We start from the raw sequence: 26,537 nt of genomic DNA on the forward strand, positions 1-26,537 counted from the left end.
TGAAGGGATAAGTATGGACTGAGATATGAGAGAGTGAGGCGGGAAGAGAGGGCCGGTCTCCCTTTGCAGACGTCGTGGTGGGGGTGGAGGGGAGTGGACTTGGTTGTGTGAGGGTGGGGAGAAATGTTATCAGCCGTGAAAACGAAATCGGTGGATGATGAAAGTACTTTCCAGGCCTCGGCAAAGAAAATGACCGAGCTGATGAGAAATCTCCCTGTGCCAAGGTTCCCGTGGCAGTCCGTCCAGCGGAGAGGAGATTCATTAGGAAAAGCCACCGCGGTGATGGATAGGTTCAGGGTCCAGCCAGGGTATGGGAAGAGGCGGTATTGATCGCTCGCAGTTCTCTTGGGGAGGGAGACCGAGCAGCCGACGGGATGCTACCCACACCAACAGCCTCAGGGCCATCCCTGTCCGGGGCTGGCTCTGGCTCGGAGACAGCCTGTCATCCCGACAGGTGATCTTGGTCAGCTCGGCTAGGTCCTCCCAAGCCCAGACAGCGCCACTCCAGCTCTCCGTTCCGCATCAGGGCGACGTGCGCTTCCCACAGAGGAGGCACAATATGGGAGCCGAGGACACTCCCCCACGCCAACCTCTGTGTCCTTCAGCACAGCCTACAGGCTCCCTCCCCTTGCCCTTCTGATTCACAGCGCCCACCTCCCTGCACCTACCCCACTCGGTCTACAGCGAAGTGTAGGCGCCGAGTGGCCGCCAGCCCGGGAAGGGGCGCCAGCCAGCTGGCGGACGCTCGGCGGAGAGGGGCGTCTAGGGCGGCCAGAGGTCTTGGGCTGGGTGTGCGCGCAGTGAGTGTGGGCGAGAGGGTTCGTAGCACGAAGAATGTGTGTCCCAGGGTTAGGAGAGGAGATCTAGCGGTGTGGGTATTCACTTTTTCCTTCCTAATTGTGCATTTCGGAGGCATTTGGGCAGTAAGCTCGGCAGGCAACAGCACCCGCTCCAAGACTACACTTCCCAGAAGGCTGTGCAGGCGGGAGGGGAAAGAGAAAGCGACCTATGTTGCGCTTGCGCATAAAGTGAGCTTGGCGAGTGGGGGGGGGAGCGGGAGAGGGGAGGCGTGCCTGCGGTGGGGTGGGAGGGAGGGTGCCGCGCGGCGGCGGCGCCGGGGCGGGCGGGCGCGCGTCCGTGGCGGTGATGGCGGTGCGTGAACGCGCGGCGGCAGCAATGGCCGCTCTGGAGCGGCGGGTGCCGAGTCTCGATGACTTCGCGGGACAGAGCTGGAGCTCATGGTTGGAACGGGCTGACTTGCCTGCAGCTGACGGTGAGTGAGGCTCCCCTAGAGTCAGGGGACCCCATCACTGTCTCCCCTCCCCCTCTCCGGGCCCCCGCCAGCTGAGGGGAGCCGCCGACGGGAGCCGCCGTCCGGCTCCCCGGCCCCCCAAACAAAGGACCCGCCGGGTCCTAGTGCCCGCCCGCTCAGCTGTCCTCGCGCCTCTGGGTCCTAGCGCCGGCCTCCCGCACGCTGCCCACCCTGCCCACCTTTGCTTCAGCTCGTGCTCTCTACTTGCCCCCCACGTCTGCCGGCCTCTTTCTTTCTCCTTGCTCACTAGCCTCTGGCCTCCGCCCCTCCTGCACCTGCCTCTAGCTTTGCCCATTTGCAGCAGTCCTCTCCACGTGTTTTCCAGCACCCCACTCCAGTGCCCCCCTCGAGAGCCCCTTGTTCTTTTGCCTTCTGCCTTACACCTCTTGCGCCTTTTTGGCGTTTGCCCGCGGGTTACGGTGCTCTGGGACACCCACCCCTCACCTTCCACGCCAGTTTTTGCGTCTGTCCGCTCGTCCATCCATCCATCTTCCCACACACTCTCCCTTCCTCATTCCGTTTGTCCATCTCTCTTTCTGACCCTCTGCCCTTTTCTGGGCCTCTTGCCCTGACTCTTGGCTCTTCCGGGACCCCCACCCTCTCTAGGTCTCTGAGTGCCATTAGAGAACCAGCCACCAGCCCCTGATCTTTGTCTCCCGGCCCCCAGAGGGCCTCTGACTTGGTGAGCCTTGGGGGTGACAGCGGGCGGGCACCCTGAGAAGTCCCTGAAGAAGTTCGCCAGTGCGAGGCTTTGGAGGAGGAGAGCGCTTGGAGCGGTCTCTCTCGGCACTTGCTCCCCTCGGAGACCGCCGACTCGCAGCTCCGGCCTGTCAGTCACTCCCACATTTGCATTTCACCGAGGCTAGCAGGAGAGCTGCCCCGTCCACCCAGCCCACCACCCTTCCTCTCCGGAGATGAAATTGGACTGTCAGCGACCTCACCCTGTACAGGGGCAAACCTGCACTCGGACATCACAGAGCGAACCTGAATGGGAGCCCCGGCCACCCTGGGACTGCCCCGCTCTGGGTGGGCAAGGATGGGGCCATTGTCGGGTCTGGGTGCATTGAGCACCGGAAATGGAATCAGACGGGTTTGGTGACTCAGAATTGATTCCCCCCCCCCACTAGGGACAGGGAGGGGGCGTACAGGAGGGGGGGAGGCTGGGGGAGGGGAGAGAGCTGCTTTGCACAGCTAAGGTGTTTTTGCAGTCAAGCCAGAAACTGAGGGCAACCCTCTTCCAAAGCCCTCCCACTGACCGGGAGTCTTTGAAGGTGCTGAAAAGGCCTTGGGGCAGCAAGCTCTCTGCTCTGTGGCTGCGTTGTCAGTGCAGGCCCTGAGAAGCTTTGACCATGCTGTGTACTCCATGGAAACAAGACTGAGTTTGGGGGAATGGCTAGGAGAGGGTCTTATTTGGGGTGCTACAGAATAGCTGAAAGGACCTGTCCGAGATAGCTCAAGAAAGGTTTGGGGGAGGGGGGTCGACTGTAGAATTTGCCAACGCCCGTTTTCTCCTGAAATGGGGAAGCAGGCCCAGAATAGAGGGGATTATTTACCTACAGTCACCCCACTAGTGAGCAGTGCTCCCCCCAGTGTCTCCTTTGGAGTGCATGGCCTGTAAGAAAAGTGGCTGCGTCCCTCTGAGGTGGCAGCTGAAGGAAGCCAGGCACTTGACAGACCCACGGAAAGACCCTCCAAGGGTCCCCAGCAACAGGAGCTTGTCACTTGTCAGGGGGTAGGATTCATGCCACCCACCGTTAGGGCCTGAGGGTGGAGAGAGGAGGGGGCTGCTGGGGCACAGGGCGGGCCTTCTGAACTGCATTTCTCCCCCAGGGGCTGAGTTGGAAGAGAACAGCAAAAACTCGAAGAAGTTGGATGCCATGACCCTCATTAAGGAAGGTGGGCATTGACACACACATTAGGGTCCCTGCACTTAGAACCCTGCCCACCAAGAAAGAGAAGGAGGCAGCTGCACAGAGCCGCGTGGCGAGCCTCACTTTGCTAGGTCCAGGTCAGTCCGTTTCCCCAGCTCCTGTGACTCGCTGGAGATGCGAATCATAGGGGGTCAGTGCCCACTCACCTACAAGGTCCCTGCAAGGCCAAGCTCTAGAGAGAGCCCGTCACTTCCCATGGGAGGGGAAGGACCTTTGGCGGGTGGGCTGGGTGTGACTCGAGACCTTATTGGGGAAACCCAGGGCCCTCTGCCCCATTGACGAGGGTGTCTGTCATTGCAGACATGTCCATCTTCGGGCACTGCCCCGCCCAGGACGACTTTTACTTGGTTGTGTGTAACCACTGCAGCCAGGTGGTGAAGCCTCAAGCTTTCCAGAAGCACTGTGGTGAGGGGGCACCCCGCAGGGGGGGGGAGGTCGGGCAGAGGGAGGTGGGAGCGGAACTCTGAGGACAGGGCCTGGTGTGAGGTCATATGTGGTCCTAGAAGGAGGCAGGTCCTGGGGGTGGGGTGGGGGGGGTCCTCACCTGAGCAAACTCATAGCAGCTAGGAGACTTCAGGAAAGGGCTCTGAGGTCTAGCCTGTTGAGTCTTTGAGGTGTTCTCGGAATGAGGAAGAGGCAGGTTTGCAAGCTCCAGGTGGAGACACAGATTCTCCCACTTGGGTGACTGGGTAGGGGTAGGAGGCTGCAGGAAGGGAGGAGGGCCGTTGATCCCACTCACCTCTGTTACTCTCTCCCCCTCCCACTGACAGAAAGAAGACACGGGCCCCTCAGCAAGCTTTACACCCGGGTCCCACCACCCCCACCAGCCCCCGCCAGCTCCCAGAAATGCCATGTAGTGAATGGGCAGGGACCAGCTTGTAGGGCCTCAGGTTCCACCAGAACCTCCTCCAGGGAGAAGGGCCAGGGGTCCCGGAGCCGTGGCCACCAGCCTCCGGAGCAGACCCAGAAGGACAATCTCTGGTAAGGAGAGACCGGCCCTGATCCTAGCCCAGGGAGGGGTTTGCATGGACCCTAGGCCGAGAGACAGCCAGCCTGATCTGCAGTCTGTGCTCCAGAGGCCGAGGGGGAGTGCTCTCTGTGTTCTGCAGCCCTGCTAGAGTCCACCCACGTTCCTGGGCCGGGAAGGAGCTAGCTCTGGCCCAAGTCCAGGCCCCAGGGCCAGCCGCCCCACCCGCCATCTCCCATCCTCTCTCCCCGAGCAGCCTTTTCATGCCTGTGGTGAATCTGGAGAAGATGTCCAGCCTCCCGAAGCCTGATGGACAAGGAATCAGGGTGGCCCCGCCCTCAGCTTTCCTCAGCCAGCCCTGCTGCCCCACCAAGGACTCCCCAGGGAAACTCCCCACAGCACCACCTCCTAAAGACCCCCCGGGCAGGGAGAACAGCGGAGCATCCCCCAGCGAGGGCCCCAGTCACCGGGGCGAAGGCAGCCCCCCTGAGAAGGAGCCTGCTGGGGCCAGACTGACCCCCAAAACCCATCGGAAGATGGCTCGTGAGTAGTCATGGTCTCGGGACCAGGGAGATAGAATGGGGTCTCCTGGACTGCACTGTTCTTGAATCAGGTGGGGAGGTCAGGAAGCCCCTGATGATTTAAGTGGGCCCCCTGTCACCCTTAAATGTGGACATGCACTTGACCTGCTTGCTCTCTGGGAAGCTTTCCTCAACCCAGTCTTCTGGTCACGGCTAAGGGCACCTGTGCCCAGCAGGTGTAGTGATGTCCACAGGCTGCTCACCTGCCAGGACTCTGGGCACCTGGCCCCTCTCACAGCTGGATTCCTTGGCATCCCAGATGTCTGCAGCTGCTTCTCTTTCTTGACACGCATGGCCCTACTCTGGGCTTGGAGAATTCCTAAAGGTGTGCCAGGAGCAGATGCCCAGAAGAGTTTCTGAGGAAGGCCGCAGGCCCAGAGGGCAGGGGCCCTTCTGCTGTAGCTCCCGTCCCTCTCAGGCCCATGACAGGAAGTGAGCAGCTCTTCCTTCGAGCCTACTGGATATGACCTTGGAGTTGATGGAAACCGCTTCTCCACAGGGAAGGAGTGTGACCTCAACAGGCAGTGTGGCGTAGTGAATCCAGAAACCAAAAAGATCTGCACCCGCTTGTTGACCTGCAAGGTAAGCCTCAGCCCCGGGCGGGAGGACAAGGACAGAGTGCTGGTGCCAGTGGGGGCAGCAAGCAAGGCTGGCTTTGCCGCCCCTCCTCCCAAGGAGGGTTCAGTGCCCATGGGATTGTAAATGAAGGTGCAGACATCTCCCCACCCCACCCTACGCCCACTCACCCAGGCCAGGGTGTACTGCTGCCCCTCAGCCTGGCCAGCTCAGCCCTGCTGCCCCTCACCATGCTGTCTTCTAGATCCACTCTGTGCATCAGCGCCGGGAGGTCCAGGGTCGGGCCAAAGACTTTGACGTACTGGTGGCAGAGCTGAAGGCCAACTCACGCAAAGGGGAGTCTCCCAAGGAGAAGAGCCCAGGGCGCAAGGAGCCTGTTCCCGAGCGCACCCACCAGGATCCCCCTGCCCCTGCCCAGGTCATGTCTGCGGCAGCTGCTCCCAGCAGCACCTTCCCCGTTCGGGCCCAGCAGACCTACCTACACTGTGCACTGCCCAGGTATGTCTGAGCTCCAGCCCACCTCACTGGGGCACATTGATTGGCTTCTTGAAGAAAGGCAGGGGTGTCCTGAGCATGAGGGGAGACACGGAGTACCTGGTAGTTGGGCAAGAGTACCGGATCCCCCAGTTCCTAACCAAGCACGCCATAGTTCTCCAGACCCAACCAAGGGGGCCAACACCTGGGATCCAAACATTTTCCTAGTAGCTGCTTTCAATGGGCCCGCAGGAGAAAGACCAAGCTTTCTACTCCCAGAAACAGTTACAGGCTGAGAAACCCGCAGGGGCATCCCTACTCTGCCTTCTAGGGTCACTGTGAATCAGAGTGACCTCAATGGCAGTGAGTTCTCTGGGCCAGATGCTTGCATTTGGGTAGCTGGGAGTGCCTGGGCCCCAGGTGTCCACTCCCTGGCTCTTTATGTGCAGAGGCTGCCCCACTAGAGGAGACAGTACTTCCTGTACCCTGGGGGCAGCTCCCAGACTGGCACTCAGGAGTGTGTGGTGTGGTGGTGGGGTAGAGGGAGGGAGGGAGGCCAGCCAGCCCAGGCGGCCAGAGCTGGCCCAGAAGGTTGTCTGGAGGAGGCCAGTCTGGGCAGGCAGGGCCCGGGAGTGAAGGGTTTGGGGAGAGAAGCCCTTGGGAGCCCTGGGCTCTGATTTTTTCTATCTCTTGCTCTCAGCTCTGCTGATCCCTCTCGCTTCTCGTGGACTGCCCTACAGGCCACCTGCCTTAGGTTCTTGGAACAATGTGGGTTCAGGGGCACTAACACCCACCCGGATCCCATCTCCAGTCACACCCCTTTTGGCCCTTCCAGGTCCCGGGCCTCCTCTGAGAGTGAGCTGGATGATGAAGGCCCCTGTGGGGGCGATGGGGACCCAGGTCTGTTCCCCTTCCCCCTGCCCCGGGGTGGGGCCCACGCCTCCAGCGAGGAGAGTGAGGAGGAGGGGATATCCGACAGCCTCCACCTCCTCCCTGACTGCCATTATGCAACCCGGCCCCCTCGGCCACAGGCGGTAAGGACCTGGGGGGGTCCGGCCCTCCTGGCCCACAGGATTCGGGAGGAAATCAGATCCAGGAGGAGGTGCCCCCCGACCCCACCTCGTGTGCCAGGTCCACTAACCATGTGCTGCCTCCTGTCCTCAGTTCTGCACCTTTGGGAGCCGGCTCGTGAGCCCAGGATGCTACGTGTTTAGCCGCCGGCTGGACCGGTTCTGCTCCGCACTCAGCTCCATGCTGGAACGGCACCTCAGCTCACACATGTGGAAGTACGTCCCCATGCCCAGAGCCCTGAGCCAGTGCTCGTGCCCAGAGGGGCTTTGGCTTGTGCCAGGGGTGTGGGCTAGAGAGGAGCCAGGGAGACGCAGCCACCGTGAGGTGTACAACCGGGTCCTCAGTGGATCTGTCACTGTGTATCTCCTGCAGGCGGCTTTGTCGGTGCGAAGCCCAGGCAGCACCGAGGTTGCAGCGCTCTGCTGCTAGCCAGAAGGCAGGCGGGGTGAATCGCCCGGCTCCTGTTTCTTGCTGAATTTACAGCTGAGGAAGCCGGTGGAGTCCTTCCACTCCTTCCTACAGCCCGGAGGGGTGGGGGTGAGGGTGAGGGCGGGGGCGGGGGGCTTGAGTTTGTGGACTGACTCAGGAACAGTGGCTTTGGGTTTAGTTCCTTGTCTTCCTCCTAACCCTCAGTTCCAGCGTCTCCCAGCAGATGGCAGCAACGCTGGGGCTCAGGCTATTTCTAAGTGGGCCATGGACTGGTGTGTGGTGGGGGCAGCACCTCCTACTGGCTCGGCAGGCACAGAGGGGTTTCTTCTTTTTTTTTTTTCCCCCTGCAGGAAGATCCCGCCTGCGGCTGAGCCTCCAGCCCACCTTGTCAGCTCCCCTCTGTCTGCCCCCCTGAGCCCATCCTCCATGGGCAGCTGCCCCCGCCTTCCAGGGCCACCCTCCAGACCTGCCTGCCCGTCCTCTATACCCCCCACCAAGGACAGCCTTGTCCCCAGCTACCCTGCAGGCTCTCCCAGTGTGGGAGCCGCCTGCAGTCAAGCGGAGTGCATGGGTGGAAGCCAGGCCATCACCTCACCACTGCCTGCCAACACGCCCTCCCCCTCCTTCAGCAAACTCCCACCTTCCAAGGCCAGCAAGTCATCCAAAGGCAAGGACGGGCCCGAGGCAGAGGCCTCCTCTCGGAAGCGGAAGTTATCCCCTGGCCCCACCACTTTCAAACGGACCTGCATCCTGGAGCCCGCTGGAAAGGGCAAACCATCCGGTTGCCGGGGCCTCCCTGCCAAGACTAAAACAGCCCTGGGCATGGGGCTCAATGGGACGGTGGGGCCCAGGGTGAAGCGGGCAGGGCCCCTGGACTGTCAGGGTGTCCCTCACCAGCCTCCCACACCGGTCAAGGCTTCTCAGCTGGAGAACCGGGGAGTGGCTGGACACCCAGCCAAGGGCCTGCCGACCAATTGCCTCTCCGAGGAGGAGGTCGCCAAAAAGCGGAGAAACCTGGCCACTTACTGCCGGCCTGTGAAGGCCAAGCACTGTCAAGCTGGCGCCCCTGCCAACGCAGCCTGCTCTGTGCGCCGGAAGAAGCCGGGCCCAGCCCTGGCCTTTGAGGAGAAGTGCTCCACGCTGAAGGTACCAGCCCAGCTTCCTGAAGAGCCTGGGCAAGGAAGGGTCAGACTGGGCCGGGATGGGGTGCACCATGAGTAACAACACCGAGAAAGTGTGAAGGACTCGTTTATTCAGGGAAGGGAACACGGGGGAAGTTTCTGGGCCAACTTCTTTAGAGAGGTGGGCCAGCTCTTGGCACAGGGACTCCCAACTTTCGCCTAATGGGCCTTCTCCTATCCCTAGCCTTCTCCTTTGGGCAGAGGTGACGCTGCCCTGTCCCACTCTGAATTTGAACAGAGAGCCATGCACGTCGTCCGGAGCTGGCCATGGTCCTCCCTCTAGGAACTGGAGCTACCACTATTGTCCGAAGGAAGGGCAGCTGAGTTAGTTCCCTGAGTGCTGATGGGAAGGGTTGGGGACAATGGGGTGGGGGGTAGGGGTTGTGCTCCAGTCTCTGAGCCATGGCCTAGCCTGTCGAGCAGAGCGGGTAGAGGAGCAAGGGCAAGGGGGGGAGACACACCTACCTTGGCGCCCTCTTATGCGTGCATGCTGCTGTCCACGCATGCCCACTTGTAGCTTTTCACCTGCCAGACAAGTTTTCCAGGGCTTTTGGTCAAGCAGGCTTATGTGCCCTTCTTATAGGGTCTCTGGAGTAGCATACCAAGGGCTGCCCATAGGCTTCAGGTTGAAGGGCTTAGTGCAGTGGGGAAAGGGCACGACTTCCTAGCTCGGGCTTGGGCTCAGGCCTGGTGTATACCAGCTCCCTGGTACCCAGATGAGCAGTAAATCCGACAGTAGGCCCAGAGCTCAAGTGCATGTCCCCATGTGCAGGTGTATATCCTCAGACCTCCCCCCCCTCCAGGCTGCTTCTTCACCCTTGCCCAGCCCTGCCAGGCCAGCAGGAGGAAATCAGCCGTAGTCCGGATGGTCCGGGGTTCGCTGGGTCGAAGAAGTGGCCGGCCTCAGCTGACCCTGCCTCTTGCCTCTTGTCTCCCTGCAGTCAAAAGCCCATTAACGAGAAAGTGCCTGCCCACTGCGATGGAGCCGCCAGCACCTCCTCCCGTCCAGATCCGGGCCCCAGGCTGCTGCCGCTTTTTATAACTTTATATTATTTTTTTTAAGAAAAAAGTTCTTTAAAATACCTCAAGACTGTCTCCCTGTTCTGTTGCTGCTAAGAAAATATAAAAACAGAATCAGAAAAGGAAGGAAAAAAAACACGTAGCAAAATGAGTGTCCTTACTGTTCCCAAACCCAGGAGGCTGAGATAATCTGCCACCAATTCCAATGCCCACCATGTCGGAAAAAGTCTCATGTGTCCCCCCCCCTCCCCTTCTCTACCCTTCTGTTGTTGGAAGCAATGTGGGAATGGCTGGGGGTTCTTATCATGGGGTAAGGGGATGGGTTTTCTCTCCAGACAGGGGTTAAGTGTGGCTCAGAGGGAGCAAGCCTCCCCAGAATCCTCTAGTCCACAGCTTCCCGTCCTTCTGGGGTTGAAGCTGACCACTGCAGCCCCTGACACTGTGGGCCCACTCCAAAAGGAGATCTGGCAGGGTTGGGAAGGGGCACTTGTTGCTTTACTTTTCATCCTGGGAACTCCAGCTTCCTGGCCCTCCAACACCACTGAGCTTCCCACCCTGTCTGCCTGCCCGCCTGCCCCGGTTTCTTCAGCCTGTCTGCCCTGCTTACTACCAGTAGCCTCGCTTTCTCAACCACTTCCTGAGTGAGTTGGTAAATGCCCGACCTTGATTTCTGGGGAACTGCAGCGTTTGCTCTCTCCCAGCGCTGTGGGTTTGCCCTTAAGGATTGGGTACACCATCTACCAGGGAGACTTTATGCTAAAATCAAACCACCTTAGTGGCTGGGAGGGCAGAAGTAGAATTTTCAGGGCTCCTTTAGGTGTGGAGGAAGCAGGGGGCATGTGGGAGGCTCCCCAGAGCTGAGCAAGTGGGGTGGAGGTACCAAGATTGCCCAATTATTCCTTTGTCATACCTGGGACACAACCCAGTGCAGGCAGGTGACAAAGGGACTCTGTACCTCACGCCCCAGCTCACCAGGCCAGGGGCACTCGCTTCTGTCATTATACGCTCATCGTCCTGTTCTCACACACCCAGGAGTCTTGTTCCACAAGACAGTAGAGGGGCTGGCAGGGGAGACTCCGGAAATGCTGTGCTGGAAAACTCAAAACGTGGTTTCACACGCTCTACGAGGTGCACTAAGGTCGGGGCGGGGGGCGGGGCGGTGTTACGGTAATACATTACCGGAAACGCGACTTCCACGGCCCCTAGGCATAACGATGCGAGTGATTTGGCTACAGAAAGCCCGGCGTTGCCTGGTCCCCTGCCGAGGGCGGGGCGCCCCTCCGGAGCCGCCCACGGGGCGGCCGCACTTCCCGCCCGGCCCGCAGGGGGCGCTGTGGGCCCCGCCGCCGCCCTGCCCGCGGCGTCCCCGGGGAGGAGCTGCCGCGCGGCCGCCTCCGCGAACGCAAACCCGGAAGAGGCGCTGCGGCAGCCGGGAGGGTGAGGCCGGTCGGACGCGGCCATGCAAGCCCTGGAGGTAGGTCTGGTTCCCGCTCCAACGAGGGAGCCGAGACTGACGTGCTGGCTGCGGAGAGGCAGCGGGATCTTGGCGCACCTGGTGGCCTTGGGCTTCACCGTCTTTCTGACTGTGCTGTCCCGGCCAGGAACCAGTGAGTGTGCGAGGTGGGGCCAATGGAGGGGCGGAGCCTAGATGCGGAGGGGCCGCGCTGGGGAGCACTGCGAGAGGGGCGAGGGGCACCCCATCCGTGGAGCGAGGACCGTGGAGGGCCCGCGAGGGCGGGGTGGGGGAAGGGGCCGCCGTGGAAGGGTGGAGCTTGGAGTGTTGGAGGGGGAGGGGGCCAGGCAACCGAAACAAACGGAACTGACAGTTCACTGTAAAGCAGGGCTCCTGCTGGAGGATACGCGAGAAGGACGGGGCCCAAACCCTTTCAGGACCGGGTGAACCTCCGAGACCTGCCACCTGGGGAACCCAGGCCAGACGACCGACCGTCTGTGGCGGGAGGTCTATTGTTTACAGCTCCCCGGGAGGCACTAGGCTGACTAGGCTTGGGGATAGCAGGTTCCCCTTTCCCTGTGGTCAGAGTCCTTGGACAGGAACGGTGGTGCCAGCCATCAGCCTGTTCTCTTTGATTCTCAGGTCTTTTCTCCTGGCACCCTGTGTTCATGGCCTTGGCGGTGAGTTCGGGCGTCTTTCCCACCACTGGATGGTTTGTCTGTACCTCGCTTCATCCCTGGGAAATCACCCAGCCAATCCTGGGTGGATGCGGCCTTGTTAAGACCCAGAGATGTAGGGGAAAGAGCTAGGTCTCTCTTTCCCTGGAATCTATGGGGTTGGGAAAACCCAGAGGGGGTGAGACCACTGGGAAAGCGCCAAGTGGTGTGAAGGGAGTGGGGCCTTGGAAGTTAACTGCCTTCTTGGCTGGGAAGATGGGGCAGGAGTATTATCCACGAAAACGCCCCCCCACCACTCCCACCAAAGCTGAGGAAGAAGATTGAGCATTTGCTGTTCCTACTGGTCAAGAACTGGGAGTCACTGTCCATGGAGGGTGGGGGAGGTGGCATCTGCTTGACCCATGATTGTCCCTAGCCAAGCTGGCTTGTGAAACAGGAGGTCCTAGTGGATGCTCTGGTTTGGATGTCTGAGAGCACCTCCTTTTTCGCAGCCTTCCACCCCGACCCCACCCCCGGCAGGCCCTGCCACTCACTGGCCCTCTCCTGTGTTCACAGTTCTGCCTCTGCATGGCGGAGGCCATCCTGCTCATCTCTCCCTTGTACTCCCCGTTCTTCTTCTGCTCCCGAAAGGCTCGGATCCGTCTCCACTGGGTGGGGCAGACCCTGGCCATCGTCTGTGCAGCCCTGGGCCTGGGCTTCATCATCTCCAGCAGGACCCGCAGTGAACTGCCCCACCTGGTGTCCTGGCACAGCTGGGTGGGAACTCTGACCCTGCTGGCCACTGGTGGCCAGGCACTGTGTGGACTCTGCCTCCTCTGCCCCCGGGCAGCCAGGGTCTCGAGGGTGGCTCGCCTCAAGCTCTACCATCTGACCTGTGGATTGGTGGTCTACCTGATGGCTACAGTCACGGTGCTTTTGGGCATGAACTCAGTGTGGTTCCAGGCCCAGATCAAAGGTGCAGCCTGGTACCTGTGCCTGGCACTGCCCCTCTACCCAGCCTTGGTGATCATGCACCAGATCTCCAGCTCCTACTTGCCAAGGAAGAAAATGGAAATGTGAATGTCTCAGATTGCCGAATGCAGGTGGGTGGGACACCTGCCTTGGACTTTCACGGTTCCTTTGATGACCTTCAGGGGAGCTACTTCAGAAGTGGTAGGGTTTTTGCACTTCTTGGCTGGGCCAGGTGCTAGAGTTAGCCGGAGTGACTATTGTGGAGGTGCCGACAAAGTGGGCTGAAGCCGAGACATGTATGGCATGCGAGTGGAAGGTAGTGGGAAGCTTGGGCCTGAAGCCTCCATTCGTGGTGGTGGACACACGTATGGGTGGGGGTGGGGGTGGTGGGAGTGGAGGCCTTACTTGCATACCTGATGAAGAATTGGGTTGCTCAGTGGCAGTTATGGGTATTTGGGTGGTGTCTAAGAAAGCAGTGAGGTGTCATGGAGAGCCCCAAGACCTCATTCCAGGGCTTAGGCTCTGTTGTGTGATGCTAAGCAAGTCCCATGTCTTCGGATCTCAGGTGTCTCCACTGTGAAATGAATGGTTCTAAACTCATGGATGAGTCCCTTTCCTCTTGAACAGCCCGTGTCTGTCCGCGCATTCGCCCCGCTCTGGACCACGCGGCAGACCCAGCCCGTGATTGTTACACATTCTTCCTTCTCCCTGGCCTCCCCTGGAGGGACAGTTCTGCCCTCGGGGACTTTCAGAAATCGACTGATTTGGTCCCTGGACCAAAGCACAAGGGGCAGGATGTCATTGCAGAGAGAAGGGGCCCCAATGAGGGTCTCCTGGACTCTCAAGACAGGGACAGCACTGCCGTCCTAGTTTCCAGCACCCCCCCCCCCCAACACACACACACACTGCTGCACTCTAGGAGGAGAAGAGTTCAGCTACAGCTTCCTTCAAGCCCACCTTGCAGGCTCCATTAGGCTCCGGCTACAGGGCCTGGCCATGCTCCTTGCCCTGATGTCCGCTCCCAAGGCAAACTGTCCTGGGCATCTCGGGCCATGTCCATCGTAGTCTCACCAGGCTCTGGCTTTAGCACATAGTTATAGGAAGCTACTCTGGGTGCTTTAGAACAGAATTCAGACCAAGGAAGTAAGGCAACACTTCTCTGATCCCGGGGAAACAAGAGTCCTCCTGATTCCCTGGCTCCCCTTGTCATTTAAACTTTCCTCAGTTGTGACTCTAGCCTGTTCTTTGGCCCAGAAAGGGGCCAAGTTTGCAGCCAGCTGGCGATGAGGGCTGGGCTTTCTTCCCTGCAGAAACCTTCCTTGTTCCAGACTGGAAGTAGCTCCCCAGACTGCCTCAGACATGAGGGCCGGGTGCCAGACTGGTTAGCTGTGATGTGGCTGCATTCGCCGGGAAGATGTCACCTTCATAGATCATGGCGGACCGAAGACAGCCGAGCCAGGAAAGCTGCTGTTGAGGCAGGTAGAGACAGCTCCTGGGAACAGTGCAGTGGAAGCTCCAGAAGGCCTGGAGTCTAGCTGCTGGGGCTTCCTTGCTTTGGGGCAGCAAGAGGTGTACCTACCCCTAAGAAAAATAATCTCACCGCTTTCTGGTTAATGCCGACTCTTAGCAACCCTATAGGGTAGAACGCCCCGCTGGGTTTCGGAGACTCTAACTTTTTATGGGTATAGAAACCCTTGTCTTTCTCCTGAGGAGCAGCTGGGGGTTTCGAGCTGCTGACCTCCTGGTTAGCAGCCCAATGCATAACCACTACACCAGTAGGACTCCCGGGAGTTCATTGATATCAGTAATTTGGATGTACTAGGCCTGCTGAGGATTCAGGACCTCCTCCTTCTGTGGCTCAGAAGCAAAGCGGTAACTCCACAGTCCAGGAACGGGGCTGCGCAGGCAGCAGTGCCCCATTTGGACAATACTAGGCTTCTCCTGGGTCAGATAGCATCTCAGGAGCTCTATAGACCTTGAGCATCAAAGCAGAGACCCTTGCTGTACAGAGGGTGACTGTGCCCATCCCCAGTGAATGCCTTTTTCTCTCTTCTCCAACTGTCTACTGTGTTCTGAACGTGGAAGGACTAGTTATGGGGGACCGCATGGAGGAGAGCCTCCCCTAGGGCCACTCTGATCTAGGGATTCCACCCCCTCTGCCCCCATCACATTTCCATCAGGCCCAGTGCTGGGGTCGGGGGCTCGCCTGTCTACAGCAGGGTAAACAGGCCAGGTAAGGTTCACCAGCTGGTGCTGAGAACCAAGCAGGCAGCACCCTAGAGCCTGAGGTGTTGCCGCCTCCCAGGTGGTACGGGGGCTGCTGGGCGGGCGGGCGGCAGGCAGGCGTGCTGACAGCCGGCAGTTTGCGTGGGCTGTGCCAGCTGATGTCTATTCCCAGCCCTGGGAGGAAGAGGGAAGTCATTTATATTCTGCAGGAAGAAGGGGTCCCTACTGTCACTCTCCTGGAGGGCAGAGGGAAAGGCCCAGGTCTTTCCCCAGCTTAGCTGTGTCTGATGGCCCAGCAGGGAGCACATCCCCAGGGCAGTTCTGCTTTGTGGTATGCCAGATTGTGGGGCAACTGGCTAGCTTCCCTTCTTCTCTGTCACCACCTGCCCTCACATCCTGGAGCAGCAGCTGGACAGCTATTAGAATTCAGTGCCTGGGCTCCCCCTCCAGCCCAGTGCACAGGGTCTGAGCTGCAGATGTCTGCTGTGTGGGTGTTTCTTCCCCTCCCACCCAGCCCTCCATCGCCTGTACCTCCCCATCTGGGATCTTTGCTGGGATCCCCAGCCATGAAGCAGGAGGTCTTGGGGAAGAAGCCAAGGCTGTCCTTTTGCCCTTGCCCTGTGACTCGGGGACACTGCTTGTCCTTGGCCAGTTCTGCTTCAGCCAGGGTGTTCAGATGGAGGAAAAGAAAAAAATGTGGGTTTGTCATTTGCCCACATTTGCATATCAGGTTCACCAAGTCCTGTTTCAGAGTATGAGGGCACTCTCAGCCCAGGTGGGGTTATGATAGAATGGGATTACCATTTTCAGGTCAAGTAATCTCTACCAAGCCCCCATCTTTCCTGTAGCTGGTGAGTGAGTGGCAGGAGCTCTCTGGTAAAGTGTTCTAGCCCCCTCGCCTGGCCTCTGCAAAAACAGGGATGGCAGGCTGCTGTCTCCTGCCAGCCTGGGCAGCCTCCCCTGGGCAGGCTACCCCTCCCCACTCCCTGACACTGACCAGTACACAGTTCGCACTGTACCCCCCCTTCCCACCCCCATGCATAGCTCCTGTGGGTCTTGTTTTTGCAACCTCGCCGTGGGAGAGCCAGGCATCCTGCCTGAGCCAGCTGGCTGCGGTGTTGAAGCCTGTGCACAGTTAATAATAATCATTAGCTGAATGGCGCTGGGGCCTTTCAGCTTCAGATCCCTAAGCACTTGCAGGCTGAGTCAGCCAGCCCCCTCCTCTCTTCTTCCTGGGCTGCAGTCTAACCCAATGGGGAGGGGGTGCGGCTTGCCTTCAGCCATGCCCAAGGCTTCACTCCGGTTGTGGGCACTGAGCCCTCTGAGTGAGGAAGATGGCCTTTCCACCTGACAAGTCAAGCTGTAGGAGCCTGAACAAAGCCTGTGCATTCGCTCGGACCAAGGGCCACTTGACCCTGGCCCTGTGGTCCTCCCGTTTACCTGGTTGGCTTCCATGGACACTGCCAGCCTGAGGCCCCAGCCTCAGCACTCTTGGTGCCTTCTGAAAGCTTAGGGAACAGGGACACTTCTGTTGGGTGCCCCCCATGGCCCTCTGTCCTGGTGGCATCAATCGTCTCACTGGCCTGAGCTAGGCAGCCTGCTGTCTGGGTTACTAAGCTCCTAACGGGGGTGGCTGTGGGCAGATCACTGGTAGACCTGCCTCACAGGGATGTGAGTGTGAGATGAATGAATGTCAACAGGCACCGGAAAATGACAAAGCATTAAACAATTGTAAACACATGGTATTTCTGTCTGTTTTTCTGCTCCTCAAGCCTGGCCCTGGGCTGTTGTGATTCTCAGGAAGGCACTGAACGGTGAGGGGAATGAGGCTTAAGGGACTGGAGTCTCAGAGAATTAAGTGGGCAGACCCACATCCTCCTCGAGGCAGAATGGGGCTTGGCCGCCCCTTGCCTGCCTAGTGGCTTTGGGTCAGGAAGCTGGTGGAGAACCTGGCCCTGGGTCCATAGCTCCCGCCCCACCTGCTGCAAATGCCCAGAGCTGCTGGTCACAAGTCAGTCTCAGTCTTCTTCTTAATTCTGTCCTGAGCCAGGAAAGCAAGGGACGGGGATGTGACAGTAATGGACACAACCCTGAGGCCAGGCCAGGCCCTGCAGCTGCAGAGTGGACCACAGGGACCAAGGTTCTCAGGGGTCCACGGTTTGTTTCCCATCCCCATTTCAGGCTCTCCGAAACACAGTCACCACCCCCCGCCCCTGCACAAAGCACTTTATTGGATTTAAAACACACCCCAAGAAGAAAGCAGTTCTGTTTAAATGTTTAATTAGAGGAAGGATATTTTGCATTCCATTTGCCTGAGAATAAGCAGCAGTGTGCTGAAGGAGACATCCTGGCCAAGGAGCCACAGCAGGAGAGAGGCCTGAATCTTTTTTTTTAAAATGGTGCTGGTCTGAGCAGCAGTTTCAGCGTTCCTGACCAGCACTGGGCAGAGGAAGCGCAGCTGAATGAACCCAGCACCGCCCTGAAGAGTGGTGCCCACCCCACTGGGCTGGGCTCAGAGCACACACAAATGACCTCCAAGGAACCCACCCCGGGACCCCAGCCCCGTGGCCTTCTGGGAAACAGGAGTCCCCACTTTTAATCCACATGCTGTTGTGAGCAGTTACCAGATTATTGTTTTTAACCTGTATTGATTCTTCAGTGGTACTACAGGATCCAACTCTGTCTCCTAGGATGTCTGAGTGGCCCCCGAGCACTCTTCCTTCAAAGCAGATTCTGGGTCCCCTCAATGCCAGGCCTCCGTGTAGGCTCACTTGGAACCATCTCCTGCCCAGTGAGGGGGGTGAGGGGAAGGCAGCAGCCCTGGCCAGCACAGCAGCGGCTGTGACAGGCACTCAGAGGCCCCAAGGCAAGGTTCCATGCTAGGGCTGGCTTGCGCAGGCCCTGGTTCCACACCCTCTGGGCCCGGGGCAGCAGCAGGCACAGCAAAGCAGAAGGCCTCAGGCATCTCTACCACCTGGCCTTTCCCAGTGACAGCCCAACGCCAGCTGAAGGAGCTCGACTTGGAAGCTGGGTCAGCCTTCCTCTCTCAGCGCTGGGAGAGCAAGCTCCAACACAGGCCTGTAAAGCCAGCCCTACCCCTGCAGAAGCCTGCACTTTTTCCGGCTCGTGGATGAGGGGAGCGATGCTCCACTGGTTTCCTGGGAAACGGAATGGTCAAGGCAGAAAGGGAAGGAATTGAAAGCTCGGCTGGGGCAGAGCCTAGGCTCCTTTTCCCCGTGATCTCACCTCCTTTTCTGAAAGAAGAGGGTCCCCTCAATCTCTCTGCCCCTCCCAGCAGAGCACTACTTGAGAGGCACTAGGGAACAAACCTGCTGTCAGGTCTGGTGGGTAAAATTGCGCATCTTGGCCAGAATCTGGGGCACACCTGGTGGTTTGGGAGGAAGGGCTGGGCCATGCAGCCATCCACTTCCCCGGAATGATGGGTGGCGCTGCGTCAGCAGTGCTCAGGCATGTGTGGACGTGGGCACAGGCTAGCACGCGAGTGGACAGGACTCGTGACTTTGCCTCACGTCCCATGCTCCCTCACTGGGCTGTTGGTTGGCCCTGGAGTGAGCCTAAATCGAGAGGCCTGGCCCAATCCTGAGAAGTAATGGCATGGGCTTGGCACAGACCGGAACAGAGGGGAGAACTCCAGGCATCCTTCCCCAGACTTGCTCTCTTTACCAGCTTCAACCCCTCAGCCAAACTGGTGGCTCCAGCAAACACTGCTTCTGTCATTTAATTGGCTGCCAACATTGATTTGTCTGATGTGGCTGGTTATGAGGTACCGCCATATCTCACCACTCTGGTGGTTTCTCCTGAGGTGAGAAGACAACTTTCCAGGCAGACAAAGGCTGGAAATGAGGTAACCCAATTCTGACTTCCTTTATCCTTACACCATTTTCCTCTCTCCTTTGGACTCCACCAGGACAATTCCCTGCTGAGAATACTGGGAGCAACGAACCAGTTGCATGTGCAGTGAGGTCGAATCTAGCCCACTTTCTGGTAGGCCGTGTCTGTGGCATGAAAGTAAGGGCTGCATTCCTTCCGTCCCCTGCAAAGCCCTAGTGGAAGAGTAGTTACAAATTGGGTTGCTAACTGCAAGGTCAGCTGTTCAAAGCCATGAGCAGGAGGCTGGCTTTCTACTCCTGTCAAGAGTTACAGTCCCAGAAACCCACAGGGGCAGTTCTATAGGCTCACTGTGAGCCATCATCGATGGCAGAGTCTCACACTGTTCTTTGTTGCAACACCTAGGATACACTAACTGCCCATGAGTGTTCATCTGCCTGTTAAAGGAGTCTGCCGGCAGCCGGAGATGGTGCGTGCTGCACTTACAGCACGAAGTAGACTTGCAGTTAAAAGCAGTGATGGAGAAGCGAGCTGCTGCCCACTAGTTGTTTTTTTAACCCTATCCCAGCATTTTCCCAGAGAACAGTGAGCAGACCACCAGACTTAATAGAACTCTGCAGGGATCCGGGAAGCTGGCATTCTCTCCAGGCCTTAGCTCTGAGGAACGCAGTGTTTAAACTCTACTGTCAAAGTCTCAGTGACATTTGTTTCTACCTTCACCCCAGAATCTTTCCAAGGAATCAGCAAATGATGGCCCCGGACCAACCATCCCACGGCCTGTATTTGGATTCTTAGCTCTGGAGCCAGGAATAATTTTTACCTTTTCAAATAGTTGAAGAAATCAAAGGGCATGTTAAACTTATATGAAATTCAAATGACCATTTCCACAATTAAAGTTTTATGGGGACCCAGCCATGGTAATTCACTCCTGTAGTATTTATAGCTGCTTTCCCATTGTTGGTGTGCTCCTGGCTGTTTACAATCTGGCTTGTTCCAAAAGGGTGCCAACCTCTGGGCTCTCTTAATGCCACATGTGAAGTCTAACCAAAGCCTTAATAATATTTAAATATAGTCTCTCCCTAGATAAGGGGCTCTGGTGGTATCGTGGTCACCGATGGATGACTAACCACAAGGTCGGCAGTTCGAAACCACCAGTCACTCTGCTGGAAGAAAACAAGGCTTTCCATTTCTGTAGAGTCACAGTCCTGGAACCCCACAGAGGCGGCTCTACAGTCCTAAGGCTTGCTGTCAATCAGCATCACTCCAGGGCAGTGAGTTAGTGTCTTTTGTTGTTGTTTTCTGACAGGCAGGCCACACCCTTCTGAGATACAGTGAGCCCTGCCCGTGGGCTGAAAAAATAAAGACGAGTCATAGACTTTGCCAGACAGAGACTCAAGCCAGGTTTAATGATCATTCTCTAGTTTCCAGAGCCCAGAGGCTCCGAAGTTTGCCAGCCTGGTACACGATTGCGAGCAACAGGGGCCTGGACACAGGGGAGCCCACTTACTTTGCAGCAGGGCTACAGGGATGTACAAAGGCCAGAACACACAGAGACCTGGGACCCATCTGCTTTCCACCCTGGTGGGGGTGTGCCCGCTAACTCTAGCCCCTTTCTGGGAGCCCATACACACAGGCCAAAACTAAACCAAAACAAAACAACAACCACAAAGAAGTCACATAGACAGATTGAAGAGCTCTGCCACCCTCTTTCAGACACCTACATCTTCAGACACCTACATCTTCAGACACCTACATCTTCGGAGCCATGTCTGGTTCATGGGTTGGGGGAGGGGAAGAAGTGATCGCTCAGTCTTCTCTTATAATCAGACCCAGCCCTCCTCTCTTGGGCTTCTTCCAGGGAGCTCATATGTTGCTGGTGATGTAACCCCCTAGCGGGCAGCTACCTCGGAGTCCCATCCACTGAGACCTGTGGTGGCATGTGGCTAGCTGGCTCAGTGTCTTCCACCAGACTATTTCGGGGCCCAACCAGTGGTACCGTAAAGAGCCTTAGAGCCACAACTGGGGAGGGCGTTGGGAGAACACGGCCACCCAGTTTTCGTGAGCTCGGCCAGCATGGCCACAGAAGCCTACTTCATTGGCTGTGCCCTCTACAGATGTTCAGAACCTTAACTTCAGTGGGGTCTGGAGGAGGAGCTTTCCCCAGTAAGTCTGAAGAGGAAGTCCTGCTCCTGCGCCTCCAGGACCAAAATGCTCAGGAGTCTCCGGAACAGAACCAGCCGCCCTCCCCTTACCAGGCCAGTTACCACAGGAAAAGCTCCGCACAGCAGCTTGGCTCTCTGCCTGCTTGCTCCTGGCCCTTCAGTGACTTAGTTCTCGTAAATTCCTATCCTCTGGACTTTAGGTGAAGGGAGGTTTCTGAGGGAAGAGACTGGAAGAACCAGTTATATCCTCCCACTCCTTCCAGTGGCTTCTGTCAGGCCCGAACTCCAGCCCCTGCAGAGAAGTGATTCAGTGCCATGAAGATGGGGGTGAAGTGTCAGGGCGTTGAGAGATTTCAAGTACAAGTGATTGTGTATTTGGGGAGCCTGGCGTGGTCACTGTCTCTCCTACAGGCTAAGAAAATGGTGTGCGTGAAGTTGTGCACGGAGGTGGAGACCACTCTGAGGGGGGGCATGGGCAGGGACTGTCCTGGTGGAAGTCAAGGTGCTATGGGCATGCATACCTGTAAGCGTGCACACCTATGAGCATGCAGGTACTGGAGGGAAATGCTGCACCCTCTCTCGACAAAATGAGGTCACTCAGAAAGGGCGGACAGCCATCTTCAGCTCTAGGCACAGACAAGGGAAAGGGCTGGGTTCGTCACCCCCCACAATCTTAAACCTGGTCCTCTGAGCAAACACCCTTCCCCTCTGGGAAACTGAAGAGCACATCAGGTAAGTAGAGGCTCTGGAGAACTTCCAATGGACACAGAACGTGGGGGGAGAAGGGAGAGACTGAAAAAGACCGACATCAGAGAACAATTTCACCTTTGCCCTGCTCCTCTCCGGCCAGAGCTCAGAGCAACCACCTCCCAGGGCCTGGAGACCTAAAAGGGAGCCGGTATCTCCACACCAAAGTGTTCTGCAACCTTGGGTGGAACACTGGGCTCATTCTGTGATGCTCCTCTGGCTTCACAGCCACAAGTGCAGGGGCCTCTGGCTGAGAGGGGCGAGGGTTGCGGACTGCCCCCTTTGGGAAAGTTTGGTGCCATTGGCTGTCTGCCACAGGATGGCCTGCAACCTCGTGGCGAGGACAGACCGCAAATCCGTGCTTCAAATGGCCATTCTGGGCAGACTGGCTTTGCAGCAAGCACGAGAACCCTGGGAGAGAAGCAGGCAGCTCTGGGACCCCAGGTCTGCTCTCCCCCCAGCTCCGTCTACCAGGGGGAGCAGACTCTCTCCTTGCATAGCAGCATGTTAGGGGATACTCGGAACCCCACCTCAGCTGAATGAGACCGAATGAAGAGTCAGCATACACCAGACGTCAGGTAGGTCCAGCAGGATCCTACATAGGAGAGGCTGATTTATCCCCACCCCTCTACTGTGATGTGGCCCTCCATCCCTTGTCCCCGGGAGGCTCTCCCATACATACGAGTTCTGCCTTCAGCAGCGCCTAACCTGGTCTGCCACACAGGTGCTGTGAGTCAAACGCTAACCAGGGCCTTCACAGACCAGCCAGGCAATCTGCAGCCATGCCCTTCCCTCCCCCGTTGCGTTCTACAAGCTTTCTGCTGGCACCTGTGCTGACATGGACCCCCTCCACCACCCCTTCAGTCCCTGCTGTACCCCTCTGTGCCATTAGGTGAAAAACCAGGCAGAAATGCCACATCTCACTTTGCAGCCCTGCCTGAGAGGCGACAGGCCTGGGCTTGTCCCCGAGGCTGGTTGGGAAAGAGGAGGATGGCACTGATGGGAAGTCTCACAACAACTTTGGGGAATGTTACCGATTGGGGTCTTCACCTTTCCTGAATCCTCGGCTGCAACGTGACTTCCTGGCCAGGAAGCACATACTAGAGCCTTTCCCTAGAGAGGCTCCTGTGGAAGGCCACCTTCCCCCTCACCCCCACCCCATAGTATCACAGGTGCAGGTGGGCAGAGATGGGAAAATATGACCCCCCCCCCCTCCTAAATGGTTCTCCCTTAAGGAGCTAGGGATGATCTTGAAAAAGTTTGGGGTTTTCCCTCACCCCTTCTCATTCCCACCCAGTGCAGCCACACGCCTCCTCCTCGGCCACATTCGGAGTTGCCAGGCTTTGGGTCGGGGAGTAGCCTTTGCCTGAGGTTATATATCCAGGTTGAAGATGATGGCAGTTACACTCTACCTGTGGCTAATTCCCTTCAGGTTGGGGGGGAACACTCTCCCTTGGGCAGCCAGCCCTCTCTTCCATCCCCTCGTCTCCTTCAGGGGTGCATTACCTCTCCTGGGGCAGAATCTTCCCACCAACCCATCCTGATCACACCACAATGGGCGTATCGGAGAACACCGAGCTGACAGATTCGGGATCCGACATCCTCCGCTGGCCCTTGCCTGTTACATCGGGCACCGGCAGGGTGTTGCCTGGCTTGAGCTTGCCGTTTTGACCTTGCCCAGGTCCAGCAGGTTCCAGGAAGGCCACCCGCCGGTCAAAGCCATCATCCTTGTCCCCACCAGCCATAGGGTCGTGGTTGGGTGTGGTACTGAGCATAGAGGAACTGAGGCTATCTCCCTGGTGGCTGGAAGGCTTGTCTCCGCCCCGACACCAGCAGCGGCAAGGGGTGAGGTACAGGTATATAAGGACCAGGACCACGCTGAGGATGCAGCCCACCAGGGTGGTGTAGGCTGTGTTCAGGGTTTCGTGGTGTCCATGCAAGGTGAAATTGTGCACTCGGATCTCCACAGACAGCGTCTCATTGAAGGCTTCCCCCGTGGCGTAGCAGGTATACACCCCCCCGTCCTCCACCTGGACATGATGGAGAACAAGGTTGCCCTCTGGAGACATGCTGGCTGTCCCATTGGCCACCTCACTTAGCACCCGCTCATTGTTTGGTGTCACCCATACCTTCGTCATCCCCTGCTGCTTGGTGTCACACTGGATGGTCAACCGGTCCCCCAGGTGGGCCTCCGTGGCCTGTTCCTTGTACTCGTTGCAGTTGAGGAAGCTCAGGTTGAAGACGCTGTACAGCTTCTTGGAGTCCTTGCAGTAGAGATCCTCGTGGAAGTCCGTCACCGAGCTCAGCTGCCGGTACTGCCAGTGGGAGAAGAGCTGGTAGAGGCCGCAGTCGCACTTAAGGGGGTTGTTGTGCAGGTACAGCCCGTTCTTGATCCACGCGGGCAGCTTCTGCAGGTCAGGCAAGGGCAGCATATTCAGCTTGTTGGAGGAGAGGTCCAGGAGCGTCAGCTTGGACGGCGCCGTGCCTTCCTTGACCAGTTCCAGCGGGAAGCGGGTGATCTGGTTCTGGCTCAAGTAGAGTTTCTGCAGCTGGCCCATGTCCTCGAAGGCGCTGCGGTCCACCTCTGCGATGCGGTTGTTGTAGAGCAGCAGCACCTCCAGGACCTGCAGCTCGCTGAAGAGGGACTCGTCCAGGGTGTGCAGCTGGTTGGAGGAGAGGTCTAGGTAGCGGAGGCTGGGCACCGGGGAAAAGGCCTCGGAGGAGATGAAGTTCAGGCGGTTGTGGCTCAGCAGCAGGGTGTGCAGGTGGGTCAGGCGGGTGGGCGTCCACTCAGCCCGCAGGCGGCTCAGGTTGTTGTGGCTGAGGTCCAACAGGGCCGTATAGCTGGGCAGGGCCTGGGGCACGCTGGGCAGCTGCTGCTTGGAGCAGCTGAGGATGTTGCTGGCACACAGGCAGGCGGCCGGACAGCTAACCATAGGCCGGCCAGCTCTGGACGCCTCAAAGAGGAGCAGGAACAAGGTCAGCAGCAGGAGCCAGAGGCCTCGCAGGTCACGCTGGGGTTGCATAGTGTCGCTGGGGAGCATGAGCAAGGCCACAAGGAAGCTCTGCAAGGGCATCACCCAGGCGTGTTCTGGCGGGGCAAGGAAGGGTTACTTTCACTCCAGCCCTGGAGGGGAAAGGATGGGTTTGTGGGCCCCGGGGGTGGAGCAGGGGGGGGGGGCGCAGCGGTAGGAACCCTTCCTTCTGTCCTCCACCCCCCACCCCATTCGGCTAGAACTGGAAGGACGAGCTGCCGGATGGTCGGTTCACGGGCACTGGGCACGCAGGCCTCCTGGGTCTGGTGCGAGCTCACAGGGTGTGGGACCGGTGTGTCGGCAGGGGTCACTGGGAGCGCGAGGGCCGGGTCTGGAGGCGGGGTCGGCGGGGCCTAGGGGAGGAGCTGAGGGAAGGTCAAGCGCGCACCAGGCCGGGAAGGGGCCCGGGGCTGGCGGGGAAGGCACCCCGCGGGGCTGCCGGGCACTGCACCTGCTCGGAGAGGACGCGTCTCAGCCCATGGCGGGTCCGGCAGCTCCGTCGCGGCCTCCCGAGGCGGCGCCGCGCCGACCGGCCTGTCACGACGCTCGCCCTGCGCCAGGGCCCGCGCCCGGGGGCATCTCCTCCCGCCGCCTCGACCTCTGTGCCCGCCGCCGCAGCCCACCGGCCGTGCCCGCCGCCTCCGGCTCCGCGGCCTGGCGGGGAGCGGGGTGCGGGGAGCGCGGAGCGAGCACCGCGAGCCGACGAGAGGGAGCGGCGTGGGGGCAGCGAGCACCGCGCGCGCGCCCGCCGCCGCCGCCGGAGCCTCGGGGCGCGTGCGCGGGGGGGCGGGGCGCACGTGCGTGTGTTTGTGTCGGAGCCGGGCGGGCAGGCGGACGGACGGACGGACGGACGCACGCACGCGAGCGCGCGGCGTCCGGCCCCCGAGCTCGCGGGCTACGGGCGGGCGTCCCAGCTGCGGGTCCTCCTTCCTACGAGCCCGTCCGGGCCGCCGAGCTGGTGCAGAGCGCGGTCAGGGAGGGAGCCGCTGGTCCCAGCCCCGAGACGCCCGCGCGCGCCCCCGAGCCCGTGCCCCCCGTGCCCGTGCCCACCGCGCCCGTGCCCCCGAGCCCGTGCCCACCGCGCCCGTGCCCCCGTGTCCATACCCCCGTGCCCATATCTTCGTGTGCCTGTGCCTCCCGCGCCCGTGCCCCTGTGCCCATACGCTCGTGCCCGTGCCCATACCTCCGTGCCCCTACCTTCGTGTGCCCGTGCCCCTCCGCGCGCGCTCGCGAAGATGGTTTCCCACGGAGTGAAGTCGCTGCCGCTCCCTCCGGGGCAGGAAACGTCACTCGTCTGAATGTGCTAAATTAGAGAAATCTGGCTCTGCGCCCGCCTGTCAGTGTTGGCGGGAAACCCATTTGTCAACTTTTGAGATTCTCCCTCCACTCTTCAGAAGTCCGGAAATTTACTCTTTACTTCGGATCTCTCTCTCTCTCTCTCTCTCTCTCTCTCTCTCTCTCTCTCTCTCTCTCTCTCTCTCTCTCTCTCTCTCTCTCTCTCTCTCTCTCTCTCTCTCTCTCTCTCTCTCTCTCTGTCTCTCTCTCTGTCTCTCTCTCTCTGTCTCTCTCTCTCTCTCTCTCTCTCTCTCTCTCTCTCTCTCTCTCTCTTTCTCTCTCTCTCACACACACACACACACAACACGACAGGAGCAAGCATTCACTCCCCCCTTAGCCATTCAATTCTTCCTGACCCAGTCGCAGTGGCTCCTCTCTATCACTTAGAACCCACTGAGGAGCAGGCCCCTGAAACACCAGGAAGCTGTTGGCCAGCACAGGAAGGCTTTATCAGAGTTTATCATTCAGAAGTTTAGCTATGCTTTGGATGGTAGACCTTGAGGGAGAAAGCACTTTTTTATTCTTTGGAGAGCACAACTGAAATGAATGTCTCCAAGGAT

General features: G+C 58.9%; 3 protein-coding genes across 7 annotated transcripts; 2 read left to right on the forward strand and 1 right to left on the reverse strand.

Moving 5' to 3' along the window:
* Window positions 1-1,139: 1,139 nt before the first annotated feature.
* ATXN7L2 (ataxin 7 like 2) lies at window positions 1,140-9,632 on the forward strand. 2 transcript variants are annotated; one of them, XM_075559087.1, is made up of 11 exons: window positions 1,140-1,273; window positions 3,143-3,208; window positions 3,544-3,648; window positions 4,014-4,224; window positions 4,467-4,753; window positions 5,291-5,373; window positions 5,612-5,865; window positions 6,677-6,875; window positions 7,006-7,127; window positions 7,692-8,487; window positions 9,464-9,632. In XM_075559087.1, exons 1-11 carry the CDS (start codon window positions 1,147-1,149, stop codon window positions 9,476-9,478), a joined length of 2,265 nt encoding a protein of 754 aa, XP_075415202.1. In that variant the 5' UTR covers window positions 1,140-1,146; the 3' UTR covers window positions 9,479-9,632. The 2 variants fall into 2 exon arrangements, with proteins under 2 accessions (XP_075415202.1, XP_075415208.1); XM_075559093.1 differs by lacking the exon at window positions 1,140-1,273 and adding an exon at window positions 1,328-2,338 and having other exon boundaries at window positions 9,464-9,631.
* A 1,289-nt stretch (window positions 9,633-10,921) lies between these two features.
* Window positions 10,922-16,589, forward strand: CYB561D1 (cytochrome b561 family member D1). 3 transcript variants are annotated; one of them, XM_075559101.1, is made up of 3 exons: window positions 10,922-11,016; window positions 11,638-11,675; window positions 12,228-16,589. In XM_075559101.1, the coding sequence occupies exons 2-3, from the start codon at window positions 11,664-11,666 to the stop codon at window positions 12,729-12,731; spliced, it is 516 nt and encodes a 171-aa protein (XP_075415216.1). In that variant the 5' UTR covers window positions 10,922-11,016; window positions 11,638-11,663; the 3' UTR covers window positions 12,732-16,589. The 3 variants fall into 3 exon arrangements, with proteins under 3 accessions (XP_075415216.1, XP_075415213.1, XP_075415221.1); XM_075559098.1 differs by having other exon boundaries at window positions 10,942-11,149; XM_075559106.1 differs by lacking the exon at window positions 10,922-11,016 and adding an exon at window positions 11,078-11,162.
* Window positions 16,590-17,166: 577 nt separating this feature from the next.
* AMIGO1 (adhesion molecule with Ig like domain 1) lies at window positions 17,167-25,343 on the reverse strand. 2 transcript variants are annotated; one of them, XM_075559119.1, is made up of 2 exons: window positions 25,094-25,343; window positions 17,167-24,698 (listed from the first exon to the last, which is right to left on the reverse strand). In XM_075559119.1, the coding sequence occupies exon 2, from the start codon at window positions 24,682-24,684 to the stop codon at window positions 23,152-23,154; it is 1,533 nt and encodes a 510-aa protein (XP_075415234.1). In that variant the 5' UTR covers window positions 24,685-24,698; window positions 25,094-25,343; the 3' UTR covers window positions 17,167-23,151. The 2 variants fall into 2 exon arrangements, with proteins under 2 accessions (XP_075415234.1, XP_075415228.1); XM_075559113.1 differs by having other exon boundaries at window positions 17,167-24,734.
* Window positions 25,344-26,537: the final 1,194 nt, after the last annotated feature.

This window comes from Tenrec ecaudatus, chromosome 1 (genome assembly GCF_050624435.1).
Source record: "Tenrec ecaudatus isolate mTenEca1 chromosome 1, mTenEca1.hap1, whole genome shotgun sequence".
NCBI classification, from domain to species: Eukaryota; Metazoa; Chordata; class Mammalia; order Afrosoricida; family Tenrecidae; genus Tenrec; species Tenrec ecaudatus.

Excerpts from the sequence above, each read along its gene's own strand:
- AMIGO1 (XM_075559119.1), bottom strand. The coding sequence starts at position 24,684 with ATGCCCTTGCAGAGCTTCCTTGTGGCCTTGCTCATGCTCCCCAGCGAC.
- CYB561D1 (XM_075559098.1), top strand. The coding sequence starts at position 11,002 with ATGCAAGCCCTGGAGGTAGGTCTGGTTCCCGCTCCAACGAGGGAGCCG. Across the intron at positions 11,150-11,637 it reads GCTGTCCCGGCCAGGAACCA|GTCTTTTCTCCTGGCACCCT; the intron begins GTGAGTGTGCGA and ends TTTGATTCTCAG. Across the intron at positions 11,676-12,227 it reads CTGTGTTCATGGCCTTGGCG|TTCTGCCTCTGCATGGCGGA; the intron begins GTGAGTTCGGGC and ends CTGTGTTCACAG.
- ATXN7L2 (XM_075559087.1), top strand. The coding sequence starts at position 1,147 with ATGGCGGTGCGTGAACGCGCGGCGGCAGCAATGGCCGCTCTGGAGCGG. Across the intron at positions 3,209-3,543 it reads CATGACCCTCATTAAGGAAG|ACATGTCCATCTTCGGGCAC; the intron begins GTGGGCATTGAC and ends CTGTCATTGCAG. Across the intron at positions 4,754-5,290 it reads AACCCATCGGAAGATGGCTC|GGAAGGAGTGTGACCTCAAC; the intron begins GTGAGTAGTCAT and ends GCTTCTCCACAG.